The 25703-nt window shown below is 36.4% G+C and overlaps 1 protein-coding gene across 1 annotated transcript in view; it reads left to right on the forward strand.

Annotated features, from left to right (window-relative positions):
* Nucleotides 1-25703, forward strand: part of LOC136036987 (uncharacterized) — a 54801-nt gene continuing 29098 nt past the window's right edge. Inside the window, exons 1-3 of the mRNA XM_065719390.1 lie at nucleotides 1-118; nucleotides 16076-16571; nucleotides 18583-18735. Of these exons, the coding sequence (XP_065575462.1) occupies nucleotides 16337-16571; nucleotides 18583-18735 (388 nt within the window). The 5' untranslated portion in view covers nucleotides 1-118; nucleotides 16076-16336. The remainder of the gene's footprint in view (nucleotides 119-16075; nucleotides 16572-18582; nucleotides 18736-25703) is intronic.

The following is a 25703-nucleotide window of genomic DNA, read 5'->3' on the forward strand; positions in this document are numbered from 1 at the left end:
ATAGTTCATCTTCGCAGAGCTATGGATATGGAATAGAATTATTTTTTGCACTTCGTGAATTTTTTTTCCTTTCTATGTGATTTTCGTTGGCTTTAACTCAGCTGCAGTACATTTTGTAGTAAGTCTTGAGTTACGTTTAGACCTCAAAATAAAGCTGATACGGAACAAGAAAATTGAAAAACTGTTTTTAAAAAAAAAATAACATTTTTTTTTACTGTTATTGTTGAATTTCCTATTTGGATAAAATCGTAGATGATGGGTTTTTTCAATCATTAAATTATGGCCAAAATTCAGAACCAAAAATTTTTACAACACATGTAACACAAAAAAATGTATAACACAAAATAATATTTATACCAGAGCGAAAAAGTAGAAAAGAATCGTTTTCGGTTTTTGACTGATATTGTTAAGCCTAATGTTTGAATAAAATTATTTTTCTATCTTTAAATCATGACTAAATCTAGGGCCAAAATGTTCATTACATATGTAAGACAAAAAATATATAACACAAAATAAAGTTCATACCAGAGCGAAAAAAATTCACTGATATTGCTGAACATATTGTTTGGATAAGATTGCAGATGATTGGCTTAAGCAATACGGCGATTTTTTGTTTCAAATTTAAAATTTAGATTTGATAAATTAATTTGATATAGTTTTCATACTGTTGATAAATAATGACTTATAAAAACATGCTCACACTTTCTGGCTCCCTTTCCTATGAATTTTTTTTTGATATTACCAGATTATAGCCTATTCAATTAAATTTATTCAAATAAAAAAAAACATAACACCAATAATAATAAAGATCCTGGAAGCGAACTTGTTGAGGACCATAACAACAAAAATTGAAAATAAGAAGACAGAAAAAAAGGAAAAGAGAGAACATGGGTTATTAAAGCAAATTGAATAAAAATTTAGAAAAATATAATATCAAAATTTTAGTACATTGTTATACAGCGTGTGAAAACTTGTGGATAGCTCGACACTGGAAGGTAATATATTCCATTGAAGTATAGATTTATAAATGGGTGATCGCTGGGCAGAACTAGAGATGCACTTAGGGACAATGAAGGAACGGTTGGATGAACGGAGAGAGAGGCCTTCAGAATTATTACTATTGAAATAAGACAATAATTGGGGAGGAATATTTTTATGGTAAGCGGAGTATGCAAGGGATAAATTTAATTTTTTAATTATTTTATTCAAAAGGGATAATACCAAAATCAGAGTACAACTCCTGAGTGGGATATAGTCGGGGCAGCTGAAAAACTGCTTTCACGGCACGGTTTTGGGCAGACTTTAATTTTTTGGTAACTGAAGGATAAGTGTTGCCCCAAACAGATCCGCGGTATGAGATATACAGGTGAATAAAAGAGTAATAAAGGGTGACAGCGATATCGGGAGGAAGAAAATAATTCATACGATTAATCATACTTACCTGTGGCAAGATTATGGCTCTGATGTAGGACACATGTGTTGCAAATGATAGGGAGGAGTCTATGTGGACACCAAGAAACTTGGCAACTTCGACCTGCGGGAGGAGATTGCTAGAATATTTTAGGCCAAGTGCTTGCTGAGCTCCACTTTTGTAAGGGGTTTGAAATAATACAACCTAACTTTTCTTGCTGTTAATGGTCATGCAGTTAACGAGATACCACTCCTGTACTCTATTCAGAAGGGTTTGAATAGAAGTGACGACGGATGGTAAATTAGGACCGGTGATGAAAAAGTTGCTATCTTCAGCAAAAAGTACTGGGTGCAGTGATAGACCCAGGTCCGTAACCAAATCATTAATATAAAAGAGAAAAAGTATTGGACCAAGAACAGAGCCTTGAGGGACACCTCTCCGGACAGGTAGGGAATATGAAGTCACCCCGCCCAGACTCACACTCTGTGCTCTACCAGAGAGATAGGAGCCGAACTATGAGAAAGGAACTCCACGAATCCCTAAGTTGTCGCTTCGCGCCAACCCAACACCTAGTTGATGGGGGCGCTTCGCACCCCCCAAGCCCCCCCGCGCGCGTAAGTCGTTACGCGCCATATTAGTTACGCTTCATTGTAGTTGTGTCCCTGTGTACCACCTATGAATATAGATAGATTTATATATGCGTTTTGAACTACGTAAAACTTGCGAATATACAACATTCTTGGCTTTCCAATTGTCTGTGCATATACAAAGCCTTATGTACTTATAATGACGTCATATGCAAACGCTCTTTTTACAAACAAACAAACAAACATGCATACACACAACTCGTTTTTATATAGATAGATAGATAGATAGATACAATACAAATTAACTGCGTAAAACTTGCGAATATACAACATTCTTCGCTGTCCAATTGTCACTGCATATAAATAGGTTGTCAGGTTTATCGACCCTCGAACATGCAACGTACAATTGTCCATGGGAAAAACAATCATTTTTCTAATGATTGACCTTGAGCTTTGTTGATGGTGATTGTAAATGCTAATCGAATTGGGAATTGCAATCTTTTGAACTGAAAAGGCAGATCTGTTGGAATCATGGGAATGCGAGGAATAAGAACAGCCTCACCTTCAAAATGCCCTGTCAAAATTGTGGCCTCTATTACGTTTTCCATTGTTTTTTTTTTACGGTAAGTCGCGTGCCATTGCAAAGCTTTGGTGGGTTGATATTTCTTAACAGTATTATTGGTACGCCTATTTTTAGTTTTAGCACGTGTGGTGGAAAACCTGAAAACACGCTTAGATTCTGACGTAGTTTCAGTAAGCAAAGTCTTCAATGGCTCTGGTGGTGCAGCCAATAGAGGAAGTTTAACTTTTCCTGAGGCGCAACACATTCCTATTGTTTCACCATTGAATTTCAAGGCCTTGCAATAGAGACAAATTTTAGACATAGTCCCGATTTGAACACATCTACTCAAGCTATAATCATCGACTGGGCTGTACCTGAATGCCAGGCGATAACTTTCAGGTTGCTCTGATTCCTCAGGACGCTTTCTTTTCTTACTTTCTCTATCAGCAGCAAGCCTGATTTCTTGGTGTTCTTGTGATTCCTCGGCACGCCTTCTTTTTTCTCTTTCTCTTTTAGCAGCGAGTCTGGTTTCATGTTGCTTTGGTAGTTCCTCGGCACGCCTTCTTTTTTCACTTTCGCTTTTAGCAGCGAGTCTGGTTTCATGTTGCTCTGGTAGTCATGTTGCTTCTTTATTCACTTTCACTTTTAGCAGCAAGTCTGGTTTCGCGTTTCTCTGGTAGTTCCTCGGCACGCCTTCTTTTTTCACTTTCTCCTTTAGCAGCAAGTCTGGTTTCGCGTTGCTCTGGTAGTTCCTCTTCCTCAGCACGCTTTCTTTTCTTACTTTCTCTATCAGCAGCAAGTTTTTTGGCATAGACTCTTTGAGCATCTTCCTCGGCTGTTGTCATTGTAGGTTCATCACTCATTTTACAGTTAAACATTAATAGATTTCTCCGTGAACGAATGTCTTAAATACCTTTGATGACGTCACCGTCATAACAAACATGACGACAACTGACTACCTTTAATGACGTCATCGTCATAACAAACATGACGACAACTAACTTCATGACGTCAGTCGACACACAAACATGACGTCACTCGACACACACACACACACACAAACAACTTATCTTCTATCTATCTAAATATATAAAAAAATAAGTTGTCTGTGTGTGTGTGTGTGCGTGTGTGTCGAGTGACGTCATGTTTGTGTGTCAACTGACGAAATTACAGACCGGGACATCGGGACACAAACGACGACCGGGACACCGGGACATCTATCTATCTATATAAAAATAAGTTGTCTGTGTGTCTGTGTGTCGAGTGACGTCATGTTTTTGTGTCGACTGACGTCATGTTTGTCAACTGACGAAATTACAGACCGGGATGTCGGGACACAAATGACGACCGGGACATAGGGAATATAAATGATGACCGGGACACTCAAAGAGAAAGCGACCGGGACACAAGGAATGTTCGATTTGCTATCACCATCAACAAAGCACCGGGACACAAATGACGACCGGGACACAGGGAATATAAATAACGATCAGGACATTAGTAAAAAAAACTAAAAAAAATAAAAATAGGTGAAAACTACAAAAAACTAGAAAGAAAAAAACTAAAAACTAATAAAAAAACTAAAGAAGCTAATAAACTAAAAAAGAAAAAAAGGAAAAAACTGAAAAATAAAGGAGAAAAAAAACTAAAAAGGTAAAAACTACAAAAAAAATAAAAAGAAAAAAAACTAAAAACACTAAAAAAAAGTAAAAAACAAAAAAAAAACTAAAAAGAAAAAAAGGGGAAAAACACAAAAATTTATTTCATCATATACCAATTCAAAAGCGAATGTTCACAAGACCGGGACACAAATGACGACCGGGATAACCGGTTAGGCCTACTATCCCTGTAACAGGGCTGACGAAAGCATAATTAGCATACTTACATGAACAAAAAATTCGAATACGTTCTAGAGAAGAGGAACAAGCGCAATGAAAGTAGAACACCATCTGCAGCCAGAGTATCATTGCAGGGCCACCTGTTGTGCGTAGCTCAGAAGCGTTGCCACAAGTGTCGGCTGCTATATTGTTCTTAAGTTTCTTCACGGCCGATCTGATCTCCCCAGGAGAAAATTCGTTACAATCGATGGCAGCTGTAGTCTCTGCAGCAGCAGCAACAAGCCCTGTTTCAATGGAATCGGGTGGATCTCAGTTGATCAGTATTTCGAACTGTTTCTTCCATAGACCAAAACATTGGAACTGGTCGTATATGGTTTCTCCCTTCGCTTCTTTTAGGCTTGTGGACGCACGCCATGGTATGATGGTCAGTATGCTCACGCAAGATCTTGATTGTTGCCCTATGTCTTTCTCTTGGGCAGCTTGCTCTCGCTCAGCGGCTTTCCCTGCAATGAAGTCTTTCTTGTCCTTGTGAGGTATAGAGTTGCGCTGTGTGTTGAGCTGTCTGTAGAGTGTCATATCTCCTCGTGGTCTCGCTCGCCGTCTCTGTTCGATTACTTGGAACGTTTGGCTGCTGATCAACTCTTTGCTTTTTCGCTGCTTAAGGCCCACAACTTCTGTAGCTGCAGTGAGAACATTAACCTTGAAAGTGTTCCACGCTGACTCGCTTTCTGAACACTCTGGAGGATTAATCGTTAACATCGACATATATCTTACTGTTTGATTTAGCTCAGTTGACTCGCTAGATTTTTCATGAAATTATTTCTGGTTATGTGTAATTGCGCATGAGCTATTATAAAAGACGGGCATTATATCACTGAATGATTTAGGGAACATTTCAACTGGTTTGGACATTTTCATTGCCCAAATTATCTGATCCTTCATGGTTTTTCTAATAAATATTGAAAGAGGTATAAGATGGGGGGGATCAAAGTTCTCATCTCTCTTCATTCATCTTACTTCATTCTCACTAAATCGAAAGGAGGGCACTGAGGGATAATACCTTTTTTTTTATTCCAGAAAAATGTTTCTGACATTTAGTTTAAAGCTACAGATTTCATAACATTCTACACAGTAATATGTAAGTTCAGATACATTTAAAATGTATTTTGTGGAAGGAGGGCAGAGGGGTAGAAACTGATGTATAATTTCTCTTCATTCCCAAAAAAGCTTTTGGTCTATGTCTTAATTATTGTTCCTAGGGGGTAATTGAGCCCCTACTAATACCACAGTCTTTTTCTCTTTAGCATAAAATATTATATTTACCTACCTACCGACGCAGAGGTGAACACGGTGAGGTGGAAAATCATGGGAATCATCAGAAAATTGCTTGGGGGAGGTTGAGAAGTGCTCTCAGGAGTTTGATTTTTAACGTTTTGAAAATGTAATGTATCTCTTCTCCTGTTTATGGAAAAGAGTACCGTATTTAAACATGAGATATCCCTATTGAAGAGATCATGATGGTTTCAGCTGCGCAGTTTATCAAATGCCATGAAGAAGTTCCATCCATACAAACAATAACACCCCTTTCTGTCCACCTAAAATTCTGTAGTAAAATTATTAATAATGACTTTTTCAACAAACTACTGTTAATCCATCATGTTGACTAGATACTAAAATTTAAAATTGTCTTAATTAGAATATAATCTAACGTTTTAGCACTTAATCAAAAACATTAAAAAGCAGAAAACTACCAATCAATTAGAAATTACTTCTGGGGTGGGAGGTCACCCTCTCCTCAATCCCATGCTCTTTATGCTAAAATTTGACTTTTCGCTCCAATTCCTTAAGAACGACTGACGAGACACAAGGGCTGTGGAATTAATATATAAACAAATTCTAAAGCACTAAGAACTTAGTAAGGGCCTGATCCCCTCTCTCATATACGGAATTGTTTCCATTAATTTTAAGTTTCAATGTTACATCTTACTTTCAGTTGAAAAACGAACTTTCTTTGAATATCACCTTGGTAAATATAACCAAGAGATTTAGGTTTTTTCATCACTTTCGATTGATTTCATATTCACTGGTGTCAAAATTGTGGTTTGCTGTATTTTTCATATATAAAAAAAAATTAAATCAAACTTAAGTAAACAGCTAAAACTACAGGAAATGGATGTAAAAGTTGAAAAAAAAGAAATAAAAACCCGAAGAAAGTCTCATGTTAAGGTATACAACATTGTTAAATATCATTTTGCGGAAGGTCTAAACAACTCCTTCAAACTTCAACAGCTTCAAACAAATTCAATATCATGCTGTGCAAACTACCAACTAAACTGAAGTCTTAAGGATATACAAGTCCAACAAGACGATTGAACGATTTCAAGTAGGATATTCTAAACAAATTTTTAGACAAATTTATTAAATTTACTAGTAACTACAAAATAAACTATGTAGCCTATACACAAAACCACCCTCGGAAGGTAGGTAGGTAGGTGGGTAAGTTTTATTTTATCCACAATACAAACATAAATAAAAAAATAACAACACTAATAAATTATTGCAGCAAAAAGAAAGTCCTAAGGACTTGTGCTGCAATTTCATATTATGATTTACATCTTATAAATAAAGATCTAAACATAACATCTCATGATTAACCACCTAGCCTATCTTATATATAAAAAATAACAACACATACACATGAACAAAATGCAACAAAATAATCATATTAAATATCATTTACCGGTATTCAGCCCCCGCCCCACATCAATAAACTGCAAAAAAAAGACACCAAAAACCTTCTGCCCTTCAAAACCTATTACTTAAATAAAATATTTTCAATTTATTTTTAAACCCATATAAAGTGACAGACTCCCTGATGCCAGCCAGCAAACTATTCCAAACAGAAGGCCCCAGATTACGAACCACATATGATGATCGAACTATTTTTCTTTGTTCATGGCTTAAAAGTTGTGAATTTCTTGTATCATATTTATGGTAGTCCTGATTCATGGAAAAATAATCATGAAAATACTCAGGGCATATATGTTTCCTGCTCTGGAACACAAAAATTGATGCCTGGTTACACCGGGAAAAGCTAGCAGTAGTTTTGGATTCAACCTGCTCTTTTATGTCCGCAATCAATCGAAGGCTCAAAAAGCCCTAATGATGATGGACGGCTGCCATCCTCTAATTCTCAACCAATAATAAAAATCACCTATAGAAAACTAAAAAAAAAACAAGGTACGAAAACACTCAACTAACAAAAAATACCAAAATCAACTACCCTCCCCCAATAAATGTTTTTTAAGCTTTACTTTAAATAGCCCAATGTGCTCAGCCCCCAAAATGCCAGCTGGGATATCATTCCAAATAGCCGGAGATAAATAACTAATTCCGGAACCTGCACGTGTGGTGTCTCGGTACACAACAACAAAATTATGTATCTCCTTAATCGCATGCCTGGGGAGCGAGCGATTTACGTGAAAAAAATCAGTAAAAATTGTAGGACATAAATAATTCCAACATCGATAAGCAAAAACGGCAGCTTGAAAATTGCGAATCTGACCAATATTAACCACTCGCAATTTCTTAAAACACGAAACGGTATCGTTCACGCTTTCTTCATAATTACCAAAAAGACGTCCTGCTTCATTTTGAAGAATAGAAAGAAAGAAAGTTTATTTGAGCCCTACGGCCATACACAACATGATTTAATAATACAACACTGCACAGAACACACACTCAATATAAAAGGATACTTATTTTCATTCACTCGGGCTCGACTGAGCCTCTCCCGCCTTTTCCAAATATCGTGCCATTTTGCATATGGTTCCAGGCATCAAAGACCTCAGGATATCAGAAAGCAGCACCAACCGATGGTTCCCCTAAATTTCATCCCTAAGACTTTCAAGCTCCTGGCACTCCATGAGGAAATGGGCTAAATTATTATCCTCTTTTCCGCAATACCCACACTTACCATTTGTACCCTTATTTTTTTTAATTTCTGTCCCCTGTGTACTGGAAGGCAATTTCCCCTCAACTGGATCCATGATTTTAAATATCTAAAAGGTAAATTTACCTTAAAATAATATTCTTCCCCAAAAATTTCTTTTACTTTACTATATTACTTCAGTGTTTCCGACGAACGTACTAAACAACCCCACTCTTGTATCTCTTGGTCTTTCAATCTCTGCATAATTTCTGGAAGGCATTGTGTGTTTCCGGGCCCGTTTCCTTCCATCCAGAAATAAGATAAGCCTAGTGTGTCGAGAGATTTCTTGATTTGTTGAGTCCAAGTAGTTTTCCTATTATTTCGAAGCAAATCATTATAAGCTTGTTTAACCAATCGTTCCTCAGGAAGTTGGGTTAATATCAGCCAAAACTTAAATACTTGATAAAGCCGGTGCAATTTCAGTGAGAAGATGCCGAATCTCCTTTGATTAGCTGGTTATGTGTTGTCTGGTGCAGCCCAAAGAGTCTTTTGTAGTATCTAAACTGGACTGATTCTAGCTTCTCCTCGGCCTCTAGGCCCCATAGCTCAACTCCGTAATGGATTACCGGTTTAATTTTCGAATCAAATATTTGCTTAAACATTTTTAATGACTTCGACTTTTTCACTAGGTCATTACGTAATATTGCACCCACTGCTGCTTTCCCTCGCTTTGACATTTCGCGCACATGTTCCTTCTAACTGCAGTTAGGTGTCAGGGTAAATCCCAGATATTTCGCCTTTTCCACTACCTTAATATCTTGTCCTTTGAGCCGAAATTTCTTGTTCTCGACTAAATTCCTTCTTCCTCCTTTATTGAAGATCATTATCTCCGTCTTCCCGAGGTTGAGACGTAGTTTCTTCGATTCAAGGTATTCTGCCATCAGGTCAATTAAAATTTGTAGTTGACGAGCTGTTTTCGCTACTAATGCCATGTCGTCGGCGAACAGCAGAGCCGAAATCGTTCTGTTGCCGAGCTTAACGGTTGGGGCCCATCTTTTCTCCAAGAATTCTACGATTTCGTTTACGAATATTCCGAATAGCCGACGTGACAGGGCACTTCCTTGTTTAACATCTCTTGTCTGTTCAAATATTCTTGAATATGCACCCTTCTTAAATTTGAATACAAATTCTTAGACCAAAGAACACAACCATAAGAAATATAAGGCGAAGTAATAGTATGGGACAGCAATAGAAGAACTAATAATGGTAAAACATGCTTTAATCGGCGCAAAATTCCCAAACCTCTAGCAATTTTTGCTGCAACGAGATCACTATGGGGCCTCCAAGACAAATTACAATCAAGCTGGAAACCCAAATAATGCACTTCATGCACCTGTGATAAGCCCTACGATTTAAAAATATCTCTCCATAAACTCTTGTCTGCTTACCAACTCTCCTGAATATCATAAAATTAGTTTTTTTTAACATTCACTGACAAAATGCTCAAACTTGTAAAAAAAAAACTTAAAACTCTATTTACTTTCAACGACAAATAATGAGGGATTGACTAGACACAGTTAAAACAGTATCATTCGCAAACGTTTTAGTAAAACACTCAGATAAGTAGAAGCGAATTGAATCAACATACACAAGGTAGAGAAGTGGTCCCAAGATGGACCCCTGGGGCACACCACACTTCGTTTGAAAAGGAGAGGAAAAAACATCATTTAATACAACTTGAAGAGATCTACCACTCACAAAACTATCAAACCACTTCAGATAGTTACCAGAAAATACAAAGGTAGACATTTGAATAAAATTTTTCATTCTACTGCATCAAACACTTTTCTAAAATCAATAGAAATAGTCAAAGGTGTTTCATCACGTTTAATGTATTTATTTAAAGAATCACAGAGGGAATGCATGGCATCCGATATCAAGTGACCTTTCCTAAAGCCGAAGTAGGTTTCACTTAACATCCCCGTTTTTGTAAGATGATCATAAAGCCTTTTATGCACAATTTTGCAAATAATTTTGAAAAAAGAGGTAGGATTGATATGGGTCTATAATGTTCAACATTTAGCTTAGAACCGCCTTTGTGAAGAGAGTTGACTTTTGCTCTTTTTTGTGCACCAGGAAATTCGCTGGTTTGGAGGGAAAGATTGATTATGTGGACGATGCATGGTAGTAAATAACAAATCACTGACTTAAAAGTTTTAAGATTAATGTCATCTGTCCCTGCTGAATTAGATTTGATTGTTTTCAAAACCCTGAGTATTTAGTCTTCAGTACACGGCTGAAACTCTATTTGACTTCCAGTTCCTCAATCATCCACAAATTCATAATCATAGAAATCATTTTAGAATTTATCAGCCCTTCTGTCTGTACATTTTGGCCAATGCCTGAAAAGAACTCAGCAAATGTACTAATAATAATCATTTCATCACTACCAGTTTCTCCTTGAATCGGTAGCGAATTAGGTTGAGCTACTTTCTTCTTCCCAAATAGATCATTAACAACCTTCCAAGTTACTGTAGTATTATCATTATTTAAACTCAGTTGATTCGCAAAGTATTCCTTATTAGCTTTTCTTCTCATCGAGTTCACTTTATGGCGTATTATTGCGAAGTCTTCCAGTTTTTTTGGCACACTCGCTATTTAAATAATCCACATACAATTGAATTCTTAAATCTGACGGTTCAAGAATTTCCATAGTTATCCAGGGCTTCCTGGGCTCATTCTGAAGCTGTTTCAAACATTTCACTGGGCAAGTCCTATCATATAGTGGATGCACGATCCCCACAATGCGATCAAATGCACCAGAAGCGTCATCAGTCATATCTAAAATTCAATTAGAAATCATAGCTGCTTAACTCTTCACCAAACCTCTGTAAATTCTCCTTCCTTAAAGACCGAGTTTTCACTTTTTTTAATTAATTTCTTTTTATTCAGCCACAAGGTATCGTAGCGACAACTGGGAAATGGTCCAAATAAGGGTATAGAACAACATTAGCATGACGACGGTCCAGATACTTAGAATCAACAAAAAAAAAATACTATCTATGAGAGCGGCTGAATGACTCGTAATACGTGTTAGAATATTCACAAGGGGGAAGAGATCATGGGCAGCCATCAAATTAAAATAATCAAGATTCACTCCATTCAATGAAAGCAGATCAAAGTTGAAATCACCCATAAAAATAAAATCTAGACCTCTCCGAGACGCCGCACGTGCAAGTTGATCAAACCCACACTCAAATTCTTCTCAGCTAGCACTCGGTGGCCTATACACAACACTAACCAATAATTTCCTACTTCCCAAATCTAGTCCCAGACTAAAGTTTTCAAACTTACCCTCTATTCAAACATCAATACAAATTCTTACTTGGTAAGACAACGAATTTGAAATCAAACACACCTATGTGTTTGATCGCATCGCTCTATGAAGTGATGTCCAGTTTTTAATCTCTAAATTATAATCTAGAAAAGAAAATAACGAGAGAATTTTCCTAACTCAAAAAACTTTCACATATACCAATTAAACTAATTTTTTCTTGAGAATCACAGATAAATTGTTGCACAGCCTCATAACAAGTAGTAAGGTAGCAAATCCAGACACATAAATGCAACGAATCAGCTTCCCCGGGTTTAAACCGCAGACTTTGAAAATAAGAACTTTTTCTTAACTGTTGGAGTCTAACATGGTTCAACGCGGTTCAAGATCTGTTGCTATTGGCAGAATCTCTTCTGGACGAAAAGGTCGCCTCATTAAATAATCAAGTATAGAACCAGTAAGAGTAAATAAATATGAAAACCAAACAAATCTCTTTAAGCGGAAAGATAAAAAGTAAGAAAAAAAAATAAAAGGCTGAGAATCAACAATTTTTAAGAATAACAGTGAAAATAACAAATATAGTTAAGTAGTAAGAAAAAAGGCAACAAAAGTAATACAAGGGAAAGAAAAAAACAACGAAAAACATTACAAACACTATTTCAAATGCATTCACCAGGTTATCTTATTTTCTGCGCAGACGGTTCACCAGGCAACGTGGCAACTTCACTCGTATGTTGCTGCGGTCATTCCATACATATTTGACATTGAACTGATCCCTCCTGGAATTTAGCTAATCAAAAGTCCCTTTGTAAAGGATTCCGACACAAAGATGCCTGAGCCAGATAGTCTAGACTTCTATGAGAAAACTTTTCGAGCAACTTCTTTGCTAGCAAACTGCACTAGTACTGGAGTAACTTTATCAATAGCAGTATGGGGCTCACTCATTCCAAACCGGAAAACACTTGATATTTTGCCAGGAGACATACCAGTAACACCCATCTGTGTCGATAAGACATTGAGAAAAGTCGTTTTAAGGTCAACTCCTGGCTTTTCTTTCAGGCCGTTGAAAAGAAGACTGTCCAAGATATTTTATTGATTCATATCGTCAAGCTTGACATCGGTTTTTTCAATTCGATTCTCCAGATTATGGGTTTGCATTCCACACGCTTTCAGCTCTCTTTCCACACCATCAAAGATGGGATTGAACTCCAGTGACACAGAATCGAACAACTCATTAATTAGAGTTTCCTCAGAGTCTTTAAGAAAAGATTACACTTTCGCGCCACACTTTACAGAAACTTGACGAGATATCTCTTAAACAGTAGATTCTCCAGTTTTCTCTAATTCCTATTCTATAGCAAAATTTTCTGCAAATAAAGCAGACTGTGAGCCGGGTAAAGCGGCAGCTTCATTGGATACTTTTAGCGCAGAAAATACTTTTGAAATCGACCTGTAAATCTCGGGAAAACGCTCAAGTTCATCAAATGCGAATTTAACATTCAACGCAGTTTTAGTAGAACTTTCTTGAACATTGTTTTCATATGATAAAAGATTACTCTCAGAAACGATTTGCTCGTTATGATACCTGTAGAAGAAGATCAAATAGTTTATTCACTTTCCATCACTTTTCGTGATTTTTAGAATTCATAGAAGCCTCAGTGGAAAGCCTGTCAATTTCGCCACTACTAAATCAAATTGCTAATATGACGGCATGGTTAACATGAGCAAACGAAAAAAGAAAGAATAAAAAAAAAATAAATGAGACTTTTCTTAAAGTGGGCTTAGAGATATTTATCATAACTAAAATTTAAAAAAATTATATTTTCATATTTCCTTTAGCAAAATTTTTTATCATTTTGTATTATTTTTTCTATCTTCTATTTCTTCTATTTCTATTTTTCTTATTTTCTATCTCTTATATTTCTATTTTCTCTAATTCTTATTTCTGTTTTCTCTATTTCTATTTTCACTTATATTTTCTATTTATATTTTCAATTTTTTTTATTTTTTTTATTCTATGTGCTGTATGTTCTATTATCTTCATGTCTGATTCGTTTTTTTTTGTTATTAAAGGTATCTAGATGTGAATCTAAAATATTCAGTTTTTTTATTCATTTTTACTGCTGTTCTGGCTCTAAAAGTTTAACATGTTACATATTTCCATTAAAACTATAAATATTAAGGCAGCATTTCTAACCAATTGAATTTCAATTTCAATTGTTGGCGTAGAAAATATTCCTGTATAACTAAACTGATGTCTATCATCCACACATTTCAGTTTTTTTTTTGTTTTTTTTACTCACATTGTAATGGTGGCATGTCATAATATATATATAAATACACACACACACACACACACACACACACACACACACACACACACACACACACACACACACACACACACACACACACACACACACACACACACACACACACACACACACACACACACACACACACACACACACACACACACACACACACACACACACACACACACACACACACACACACACACACACACACACACACACACACACACACACACACACACACACACACACACACACACACACACACACACACACACACACACACACACACACACACACACACACACACACACACACACACACACACACACACACACACACACACACACACACACACACACACACACACACACACACACACACACACACACACACACACACACACACACACACACACACACACACACACACACACACACACACACACACACACACACACACACACACACACACACACACACACACACACACACACACACACACACACACACACACACACACACACACACACACACACACACACACACACACACACACACACACACACACACACACACACACACACACACACACACACACACACACACACACACACACACACACACACACACACACACACACACACACACACACACACACACACACACACACACACACACACACACACACACACACACACACACACACACACACACACACACACACACACACACACACACACACACACACACACACACACACACACACACACACACACACACACACACACACACACACACACACACACACACACACACACACACACACACACACACACACACACACACACACACACACACACACACACACACACACACACACACACACACACACACACACACACACACACACACACACACACACACACACACACACACACACACACACACACACACACACACACACACACACACACACACACACACACACACACACACACACACACACACACACACACACACACACACACACACACACACACACACACACACACACACACACACACACACACACACACACACACACACACACACACACACACACACACACACACACACACACACACACACACACACACACACACACACACACACACACACACACACACACACACACACACACACACACACACACACACACACACACACACACACACACACACACACACACACACACACACACACACACACACACACACACACACACACACACACACACACACACACACACACACACACACACACACACACACACACACACACACACACACACACACACACACACACACACACACACACACACACACACACACACACACACACACACACACACACACACACACACACACACACACACACACACACACACACACACACACACACACACACACACACACACACACACACACACACACACACACACACACACACACACACACACACACACACACACACACACACACACACACACACACACACACACACACACACACACACACACACACACACACACACACACACACACACACACACACACACACACACACACACACACACACACACACACACACACACACACACACACACACACACACACACACACACACACACACACACACACACACACACACACACACACACACACACACACACACACACACACACACACACACACACACACACACACACACACACACACACACACACACACACACACACACACACACACACACACACACACACACACACACACACACACACACACACACACACACACACACACACACACACACACATTATATCATATTATTTCATTATATTATTTACTTTCGTTGCTCAATAAGTTGAACTTGATATTATATATTTCTGTGTTTTCATTTTGCTTATTTACGGAAAGGAAGCACCCTCTAAAAAAATGTTTTTCATTTTTTCTAGCCAGTTTAAAGCCAATTTTATAAAAATAAATAGCCATTTAAATTTATCAAATTGTTTAAATTATGTCGAAAATTGTTGATATAACATAGTTTTTTTTTTTTAGATTGTTTGTGTACCAATTGTTCAGTCAGTACTGATGAAGCGCGTTGTCACAAACGATGACATATGTTCAGTATACCTCAATGATCTACTTGTTCAAATAGCTAGGACAATCATATATTCTCAAATTATTTTGTCCTTACTTAGTGAAATTGTACCTAGCGTTGAAAAAATATTTATTTATCCAACTTCATGCTTTCATTATAAACCTTAGTGTCACGTAAAGACTAAATAAAGACTGCAAAAAATCAACGAGCTTCAAAAAATGTCAATACGGATGATGCTCCACATTTTAAATCTAGTCATTCTTATTTTTATTGCCACCCATGGCCACTGTGGCATTTTATTAGCAGACAATGACAGCGAACAGATAGGAATGATTACAAATAGTGCCATAAATGCAAGATTGGCATATAATAGAACTGAGAAAGGAGGAGTTTCTGGAAATTTTAATTTTACTAATTCCACTGTGCATAATCAAGATGCGAGAAAGAAAAAATGTGAGTATTTCGATATTTTTTATTGGATATAGATTTGAAACAAAACTATTTATATAAATTATTTCGGAAAAACGTACGTGCGTATGAAGTGTCTTCTTTCTCTCTCTCTCTCTCCTCTCTGTCTTCTCTTTCTCTCTCTGTCCATGTTTTTATGTAAAAACCTTTATTTATCGCTTGCTACTTATTGCATCTTTTCCTTTCTTTTTGTAACTTTAAACGTCGTAGTAAAACGGACGTTTAAACCTAAACCTGTGTGTGTATGAGGGGAACACGGAGTCGTACTAAGTGACATACTTGTAGGTCTGAGATCTGAAAAAAAAGATTTCTAACGTAAATTCATACAACTTAATTGCAACATGATGAAGTATTGATGGCGTTATCTTGACGCTGTCCTCCTCAACAGTGGCACCATGATGTCTTGTGATATAGGTTTTTTCGGTTTTTTAATTGAAGATAAAAAAAAAGTATTCTTCTAGAATCTACCCCCAATTGCCGCTCCTTCTCCTCAGTTTTTCGAAATAAAGTCAATAGGGAATATGTTTCTCCATTAGAATTTTAACCAAAAAATGAGTTTTTTTACATGAAACTCGAAAAGATTTTCTTATAGGGGTGATACAGCCCCCTCAATAACTTGTTCATTAAGATAAAATTAAAATTAAACTTCGGTAAAATAGATACACTACACGTGTCTTTGGGATTCACACATAATAAAAGTAAGCCAAGTAAAAAACTAAAATGACTAAAATTTGAAAGCTGAGGTCAAACCTAAATCGCACAGAAAATACTACGAATGACACCTTTAACGAAAATAATTAAGAATTTAAAACTTAGAGCAGACATATTTCATCGCAAATAAGAGCGGTTCTGCCAACCCCATAAACCTAACAAAGACCAGAGCATCATTTGCACTTAATTAAAACCAATATTAGCGTCGAAGAGTTTGTTCTATAGCATAAAAAAAAAGTTTACAGGAAAGAAACTGGGATGTATTTTATAGCAGTGATAGTGATACTGGTGACAAGTGGTGGCTAATGGTGGCAAGCCTCGTTCACACATATTCGTTTTACAAATTTAGAGCCTATCACTCACTCCTTACCGGGATAACAAGCAATTTTACTGTTATTTAAGCAATAAAAAGTTTCACCGACTGTTGCTTACATCAGCGGGTGAGAGAAGATTCATCTTCGTTTTTCTCCGTAATGACTTACATGTTTGTGAATTGGGCTTTTAAAGGATGCATTGAAAAAGGACTTCTAGTTTTGCCAAATTTTCAGAACACTCTCTTTAACAGTATTGAATACTATTAACAATTAGATTGAATGGATACAAGGGGAAAGTTTCCCTGTACATGTTGTTTTACCTGGAAGTACATCCTCTCCCCCTGATCTAAACATCGTACGTTCTATAGTTCATTAAGATATTCAATGGAGTTCAGGGATGTTTAGCTTATAGTCATTGAAGTTCCATCCAAACTTTGCATGTCAATCAATTACCTTTTTTTTAGTTCCAAATGATTTAAGATGTAGCTAATGCAGTGCTTGCTTGCGTTTGCGGTTTTAGCATTGATTAATCTGCACGATATTTACGTTAATGACTTATACGATCAACAGGTTTTGTTTGGTTCAGTTTGATGTTTTCTTCAAGGTTGTTAAAAATTCCTGCTCAAAAGAACTTTTTTTCTGCCCATGTATTTCTGCCATGTATTTCTGCCATGTTTTCTGCCATGTGTCTGCTGCCCATAGCAGCAGTGAAAAATACCTCACTTGAATGCACTGGGAACAGTGGGTTAAACCCACTGTCCTAAGCTATCTTCTTCGATGAGTGGTCATTTTGTCATTTTGCCAGAAAATGACATGACTCCACCTTCTGGTCTTAGGCCATTTTTTGTTACAACGAGCTGCTAGAAGAATTATTTAGTAGATTAATTATGAATCAGAAGAATGAGTCTTATCGGTTGCCCTATGACAACAGAAAACAATACTAAACTAACCAACGACATTTTTTTTTGTAGTCCTGTCAATATTCAGCGTTGTGCGTTTTGTGAATGAAATGTGTACTGCCAACAACTTTTACAACGGCACCTGTCTAACAGCAGCCGAGTGTGCCACAGCGGGTGGAACAGCAAGTGGCTACTGTGCAAGTGGTTTTGGCGTCTGCTGCGTTAGTAAGTGGAATACAAACCATATTTATGTATATTTTTATATTGTTTTACCATATATTTATGTATTACCATATATGTAACATAAGGTAATATGTTATATATGGCATATGTGGGTAATATGGTATATATGTATACAAATATATTACCATATATTACCATATATTTTTATATTACCATATATTATATATATATTTTTTGAAAAACGTAGCTAATATTTAAGCGTGTGCAGAGCCATAGAATTTTTTTCCTTTTCACTATCTTTTTCACGAGTAGAATTCACACAGATTTGCTTGAATCAAACAGTTCGTGGTAGCGAACTGTAGTAAGGAGCGACCCGGCTCAATAGTAACCAAAACTCTAAAAAATGGAATTTTGATACCAATAGCTACATCAAAAGAATCGCATTTTAATGCTGGTTTTAAATATATAAGTTTCATCAAGTTTAATATTACCCATCAAAAGTTGCGAGCCTGAGAAAATTTGTGTTAATTTAGAAAATAGGGGGAAACACCCCCTAAAAGTCATGGAATCTTAACGAAAATCACACCATCAGATTCAACGTATCAGAGAACCCTACTGTAGAAGTTTGGAGTTCCTATCTACAAAAATGTGGAATTTTGCATTTTTTGCCACAAGGCAGATCGCGGATGCGTGTTTATTTGTTTTTTTTTTTTTTTTTATGTTTGTTTTTTTTCCCAGGGGTGATCGTATCGACCCAGTTGTCCTAAAGTGTTGCAAGAGGGCTCATTCTAACGAAAATGAAAAGTTCTATTGCCCTTTTTAAGTGACCAGAAAAACTGGAGGGCACCTAGGCCCCCTCCCACGCTAATTATTTTCCCAAAGTCAACGGATCAAAATTCTGAGATAGCCATTTTATTCAGTGTAGGCGAAAAACCTTATAACTATGTCTTTGGGGACGAATTACTCCCCCACAGTTCCCGTGGGAGGGCCAAAGAGTTACAAACTTTGACCTGTGCTTACATATAGTAATGGTTATTGGGAAGTATACAGGCGTTTTCAGGAGGATTTTTTTTGGTTGGGGGAGGGGTTGAGAAGAGAGGGATATGCTGGGGGAACTTTCCATCGAGAATTTGTCATGGGAGAAGAAAATTTCCATGAAGGGAGAGCAGGATTTACCAGCATTATTTAAAAAAAAACAATTAAAAAATAAATGTGAAAAAGCTTTTTCAGCTGGAAGTAAGGAACAACAATAAAACTTAAAACAAACAGAAATTATTACCCATATGAGGGGCTCACCTCCTTCTAATACCTCGCTCTTTACGCTAAAGTATTTTTAGTAATTTCAACTATTTATTCTACGGCTTTTGTGATTCAGGGGTCATTCTTAATGAGTTGGGATAAAATTTAAGCTTTAATGTAAAGAGCGAGGTACTGACGATGGGGTGAATCCCCTCATATATGTAATAAAAACATGAGAATACAAAAGTTCTTTACGTAAGCTAATTTGTAAGTTCCTTAAATCTTTTACCAATAAAAATATTCGTAAAAAATTAAAAGTTCTAGTTGCTTTTTTAATTAACCAAAAAATCGAAGGGCAACTAGGCTTCGTCAACCGCTCTTTTTTTCTCAAAATCATTCGATCAAAATTACGAGAAAGCTATTTAGCAAAAAAAAAAAACAATATGCAAATTTCGTTTTGATTATTCCTCTGCGGAGAGCCAAAATCAAAACATTCATTGATTCAAAAACGTTCAGAAATTAAATAAAAACAAGTTTTTTTAACTGAAAGTAAGGAGCGACATTAAAACTTAAAACGCACAGAAATTACATCGTATATGAAAGAGGCTGCTTCCTCATCAACGCCCCGCTCTTTACGCTAAAGTTTTTTACTGTTTTAAAAAGAAGAATTGAGAGAAAGAGTCAAACTTTAGCGTAAATGAGGGGGTTGATGAGGAAGCAGCCTCTTTCATATACGAAGTAATTTCTGTGCGTTTTAAGTTTTAATGTCGCTCCTTACTTTCAGTTAAAAAAAACTTGTTTTTTTTATTTAATAGTAACTAAAACTGTATAGAATGGAATGTTGTATATATGTGTGTTTATATATATATATACTTTACTTTATACTGCAACAACATAATAGCGCTCCATAACTTTGTAACAGTATAATAATTACCTATTATACTGTGTATAATAGTAACCTATTAATTGACTAATCTTGTGAAATCCAGTGACTGTTTTAAAAAGAAGAATTGAGAGAAAGAGTCAAACTTTAGCGTAAAGAACGTGGCGTTGATGAGGTAGCAGCCTCTTTCATATACGAAGTAATTTCTTTGCGTTTTAAGTTTTAATGTCGCTCCTTATTTCCAGTTAAAAAAAACTTGTTTTTTTTTATTTAAAAGATAAATAAAACAGTCTCTCAATTCCTTGGTGAATTTTCTCAGTTGAAGATACGAACTTATTTCTTTGGCTGGATGGAGATCTACAAAACAACATGAAAGTTAGTCAATTATATGAGGATTGCATTCAATTATAGGGGAAAAAAAAATCAAAATTGACAAGATTTGGACAAGGTTAAGAACCCGACTCTCTTCCGTAAGAATCATTACGTGCTATTTAAGATGTATTGATGAATATACTTACCTATCATTTTTATTTTCTATTACATGAAACCATAAATGATTTCTAATTAAGAAATTTGTACGTTTCTCCTCCATCCAAATTTATTCAAAGCTTGCCTATTTAATCCTTCCCAAGAAGTTCTAATTTTCTTTAAATACTTCATTACGACCTCTTTTCACTCCATTCTTGGACGAAATGTACTTTTGTTTCACCCTAGATAGATGGCCGAGAAAGACAATCTTTTGCTATCTGTCATCCTTCGTTGACGAAATTTGTCTCAGCGATCTTAATATTTCTCTTATTATCGCCCAAAAGACAAATTTTTGACAAAAGACAAGTCAAACAGGTACCCAAAACTATCCGCACACAATTCCTCTGAAAAACCACCAGCAAATCCTCCTTCATCTTCTCAAGCACCCTCGTATCAAAACCATACTTGACTGCTATCACTGTAGTTTCCAATATTCTATTCTTGGTTCAAAGACTTATTTTCCTGTTATTCCAAACTTTCTTTTCAACTGAGAAAAAAACCTTTGGGGTTATTCTGATTTTTACATCCAGAGCTCAGAGGAAGGGTTGTAAGTTACGCCCCGGGGGCATACGAGGGTCTTATGGAAGAGGTAAACTCCGGCGGCGACTCAAATGACAAGAAATTGATAGCTCTACTCCACTTTTTGAGAGTCAAAAGTGATCCAATGGCAACTAACCTGCCCCCCACCAATCCACTTTTCCCCAAATGCGTCCGATCGAGTTTTTTTAGATATTCATTTTGTCCAAAATAGACCACAGTTCATATCATAGAAACTCCGGGGTTTCCACAACACCCAGAAACCCAGGGGGCAAGAATTATAAATTATGTCCCAGGGGCATATAAGGTTTTTATGGAAGGAATGGTCGTAAGAAATTCGGAGGGGGCTCATCCTACTGGAAATTGAAAGCTATAGTTCCCTTTTTAAGAGTCAAAAGGGAGACCAATGGCACCCTCTTTTCCTCAAATGCATCCGATCAATTTGAGATAGCCATTTTCATTGAAATAGTCCAATGGTCAGATCAGACTTAGAAGTCAGCATACTCGATTGAGCCGGGGCAAGGGTGGTAACTTATGCCCAGGGGGCATATAAGGTTTTTATGGATGATGTAAACTTCGGAGAGGACTCAAGTGACTAGAAATTGAAAGTTCTAGTTCCCTTTTTGAGAGTCAAAAGAGATCCAACGGCAACTATCCCCCTCCCTATCAACCCTTTTTTCCACCAATTGTGCCTGATCGAATTTTTATATTCATTTCGCCAAAATAAACCAAAAATCATGAAAAATTGAGAAAAGAAAAACGGGTTTAATTTCGACTAAGTAGTTTTTTTTTAAAAATTTTTCGTAAATGGAAAAGCAGTGTGGTCTTAAAAATTATTTATAGACCAAAAATCATATAATAAAAACTACGGGTTTACACGACACCCCAAAAACATGGTGGGAAGTGTTGTAAATTATGCTCCAGGGGCATATATGGTTTTTATGGAAGGAATAGTCGTATAAATTTTGGATGGAGCTCATTTTACTGGAAATTGAAATTTGTAGTTTCCTTGTTTAGAGCCAAAAGGGACCAGATGGCAACTATCTCCTTGCCCTTTCTACCCTATCGAATTTTTTTTATTACCATGTTGGTAAAATACGTCAAAACATCAGATAACAAAAACTCCTGGGTCAAAACACTCCCCACAGCCAGGAAAGAAGTGTTGTATGTTATACCCTTGTGGTACGTAATGTTCTTATGTGAGGATTTTTTAAATAGTTTCAAAATAGTTAAAAAGCCCGACTTCCACCCCCACTCAAAACACTTATTACCTATGTTTTATTCCAAAACTTAAGGAAACTGACCCCTGCTACTCCCTGCTTGCCCCCCCCCCAATAAAAGACCGTATTAAAGTTCATTATTCTAAAAATTATGGTAACTCTCCCCTGGCCCTCCATGGCCTAACCCCCCAGAAAAAAAGGAAAAAACAAATAAAATACAACTTATTAACGATATTTTATTCCAAAAATCATGGGAATTCAGTTTAATGTTATTAGCTCTTTTCAAAACTGTTGAAGAAACATATATTCATCACTACAAACAAGAGTTTGGCTACTGCCCGCTTCCCAAAGGGTAAAAGCATAAGGCCTGCTGTGTTTTTTGTGCCATAGTAAAACGGATTATGTTACAAATATATTCTTTTGCACTTGTTACAACTTTGAAGAAAAATTCAAAATTGCAGTGAAACAAAGCCAGGATGCACCAATAGGCCCACTAGATCTTGCGGATTTTTCTATCCCCTAAAAATGTTTCCCTCGAAAATCTTGTAAAACAGTGCGGCAAAAACGCTCGGGCCTAAAGGTGTCAAAGCTTCACATCCGGTCCTGAGTGAAACAAAATCTTGAACTGGTGAGCTTTCATCAATTAAAATCATTTAATATCAAATATTCTCTTTAATTTTATCAATTCTTTCCAAGTCTGTTCCAGAAAAATATAGTTTCACTAAAAAAAAAGTTTGGATACTCCTCTCTTTCCTAACTATCAAAGTCTAAGGTCTGGTGTATCGTTAGTGCTTCACTGAAAACGAATTATATCACAAATATTTTCTTTTCCAGTTATTAAAGTATTGAAAATAAAAATAAAAATTACCATGAAATGAAATATTGAACTGACACTCTTTCAACAATTAATACCATTATATATTAAATATTCATTCGATTTTATTCGTACTTTCCAAGACTTATCAAGACACATGTAGTTTTCGGTATGTCGCCAATGACCAAAAAGGTTTTAGACTTTTACAGTGACAGAAGGAGGCAAAACCCCAAATTCTTATTTATATATTTTTTTTTTGTTCGTTTCAAGCTTGATCTGCGTATTCAATATAAGTTTCACTCGTTTTATGATTTACTTATTCATTTATATTAGTACCTATTGTATGTCTGTTTGATATGATTGTTTATTTAACTTTGGTTCGGTTGTGGTTCCATTTATACTTCTTGCTTTAGTTTCAAGCTTTATTTGCATTTTTAATCTAAGCTTTACTTGTTTTAATGTTAATTCTTTTATTGATACTAGTACCTGTTGTATATATTTTCTTTGCTATGATTGTTTATTTAATATCTGTTCGTTTTGGTTTTCATTTATTCTTTAATAATGATTTCTGGTCGTTTTGAGTTTGAGTTATTGTAGGTTTTTATTTCTTTTGATCTCAAGTTTAATATGACATTTAATTTTCTTAAAAAAACTTCTTTTTCTGAAAGTTTTTTTTAATTAACGTATTAAAAAAGTCGATTTTTATGTAATTTCAAAGACATGAAATTCGCTAAGCTTGAAGTCACCAAACGGAGTTACGAGCCGGAGAAAATTTAACCCATTAACAACCAGGAGAAATACTTCAGCATCTAGGTTTTTTTATTTGCGAACTGTGCTCAGTTTCAAATTCATCCTAGCTAATCTTCTTCCGTTCATTTTCATTTCCAATTGTGTTCGACCACTTTAGTATGTTCTCCTAAAATTAAAGAAAACAAGTTCCAGAGAAACTGTTTTAACCCCCAGGCAAATTTTTATGCTATCAATGAAGGACGCTACTATTAAATTTACAAGTATTGATATATTTATATAATTTAACTACAAGCAATGAGGGGCTAATGAGGACGGCAAATCACATTCTATCTCAGATAGTTAAGAAACAAAAAATCAATTAAAAAAAATGTTCAAATGAATATCAAGGGTGAAATTAAAACTTAAAATCAATAGATACTACCCCATATATAAGGGGGAATGGATCCTCATCAGCCCCTCTCCTATTTATGCTAAAGATTTATTATGCTTTAACAACACTTTTGGTTCCAATTTAACCGCTCTCGTTCCTGAGTAGTCGGTCTTAAAGAATTAGGTCAAAAAGACCAACTTCAGCGTTAAGAGCGAGGGTTGAGGAAAGGGCAGCCGTTTCTCATATAAAGAGCAATTTCTCTTGATAAATAGCCACTCTCAATGAGAAAACATGCCAATAAAAGAAGAGACATTTTTAGATCGCGAATTTCATGCTTTTGTAAGGTTAAGTCGTGTTGTGAAAATGCATTCCCGCCCCTACCCCCTATATAGCTCTAGGTTACACGGTTACAAACTAACTGGGTTACAAACTAACATAATATAAAAATGACACAACTAGATTCCTTATTTTAGCGCTCCTTTTCAATATAGTACTTGTCATCTTGACAATGCACCCCCACCCCACCACTGATGGATACCCGTGACACTACAGTTTGTGTAACTGTAGCCCACCTATTTTAGCTGAGTCCCATGTAAATGAACCATTTAACCGAACCCTCTTTCAACTGAGCCCCGTTTAGCCCAACCCTGTATAGATCAACTTCCGCTT

The sequence above is a fragment of the Artemia franciscana genome, chromosome 16 (genome assembly GCF_032884065.1).
Source record: "Artemia franciscana chromosome 16, ASM3288406v1, whole genome shotgun sequence".
Taxonomy (NCBI): Eukaryota; Metazoa; Arthropoda; class Branchiopoda; order Anostraca; family Artemiidae; genus Artemia; species Artemia franciscana.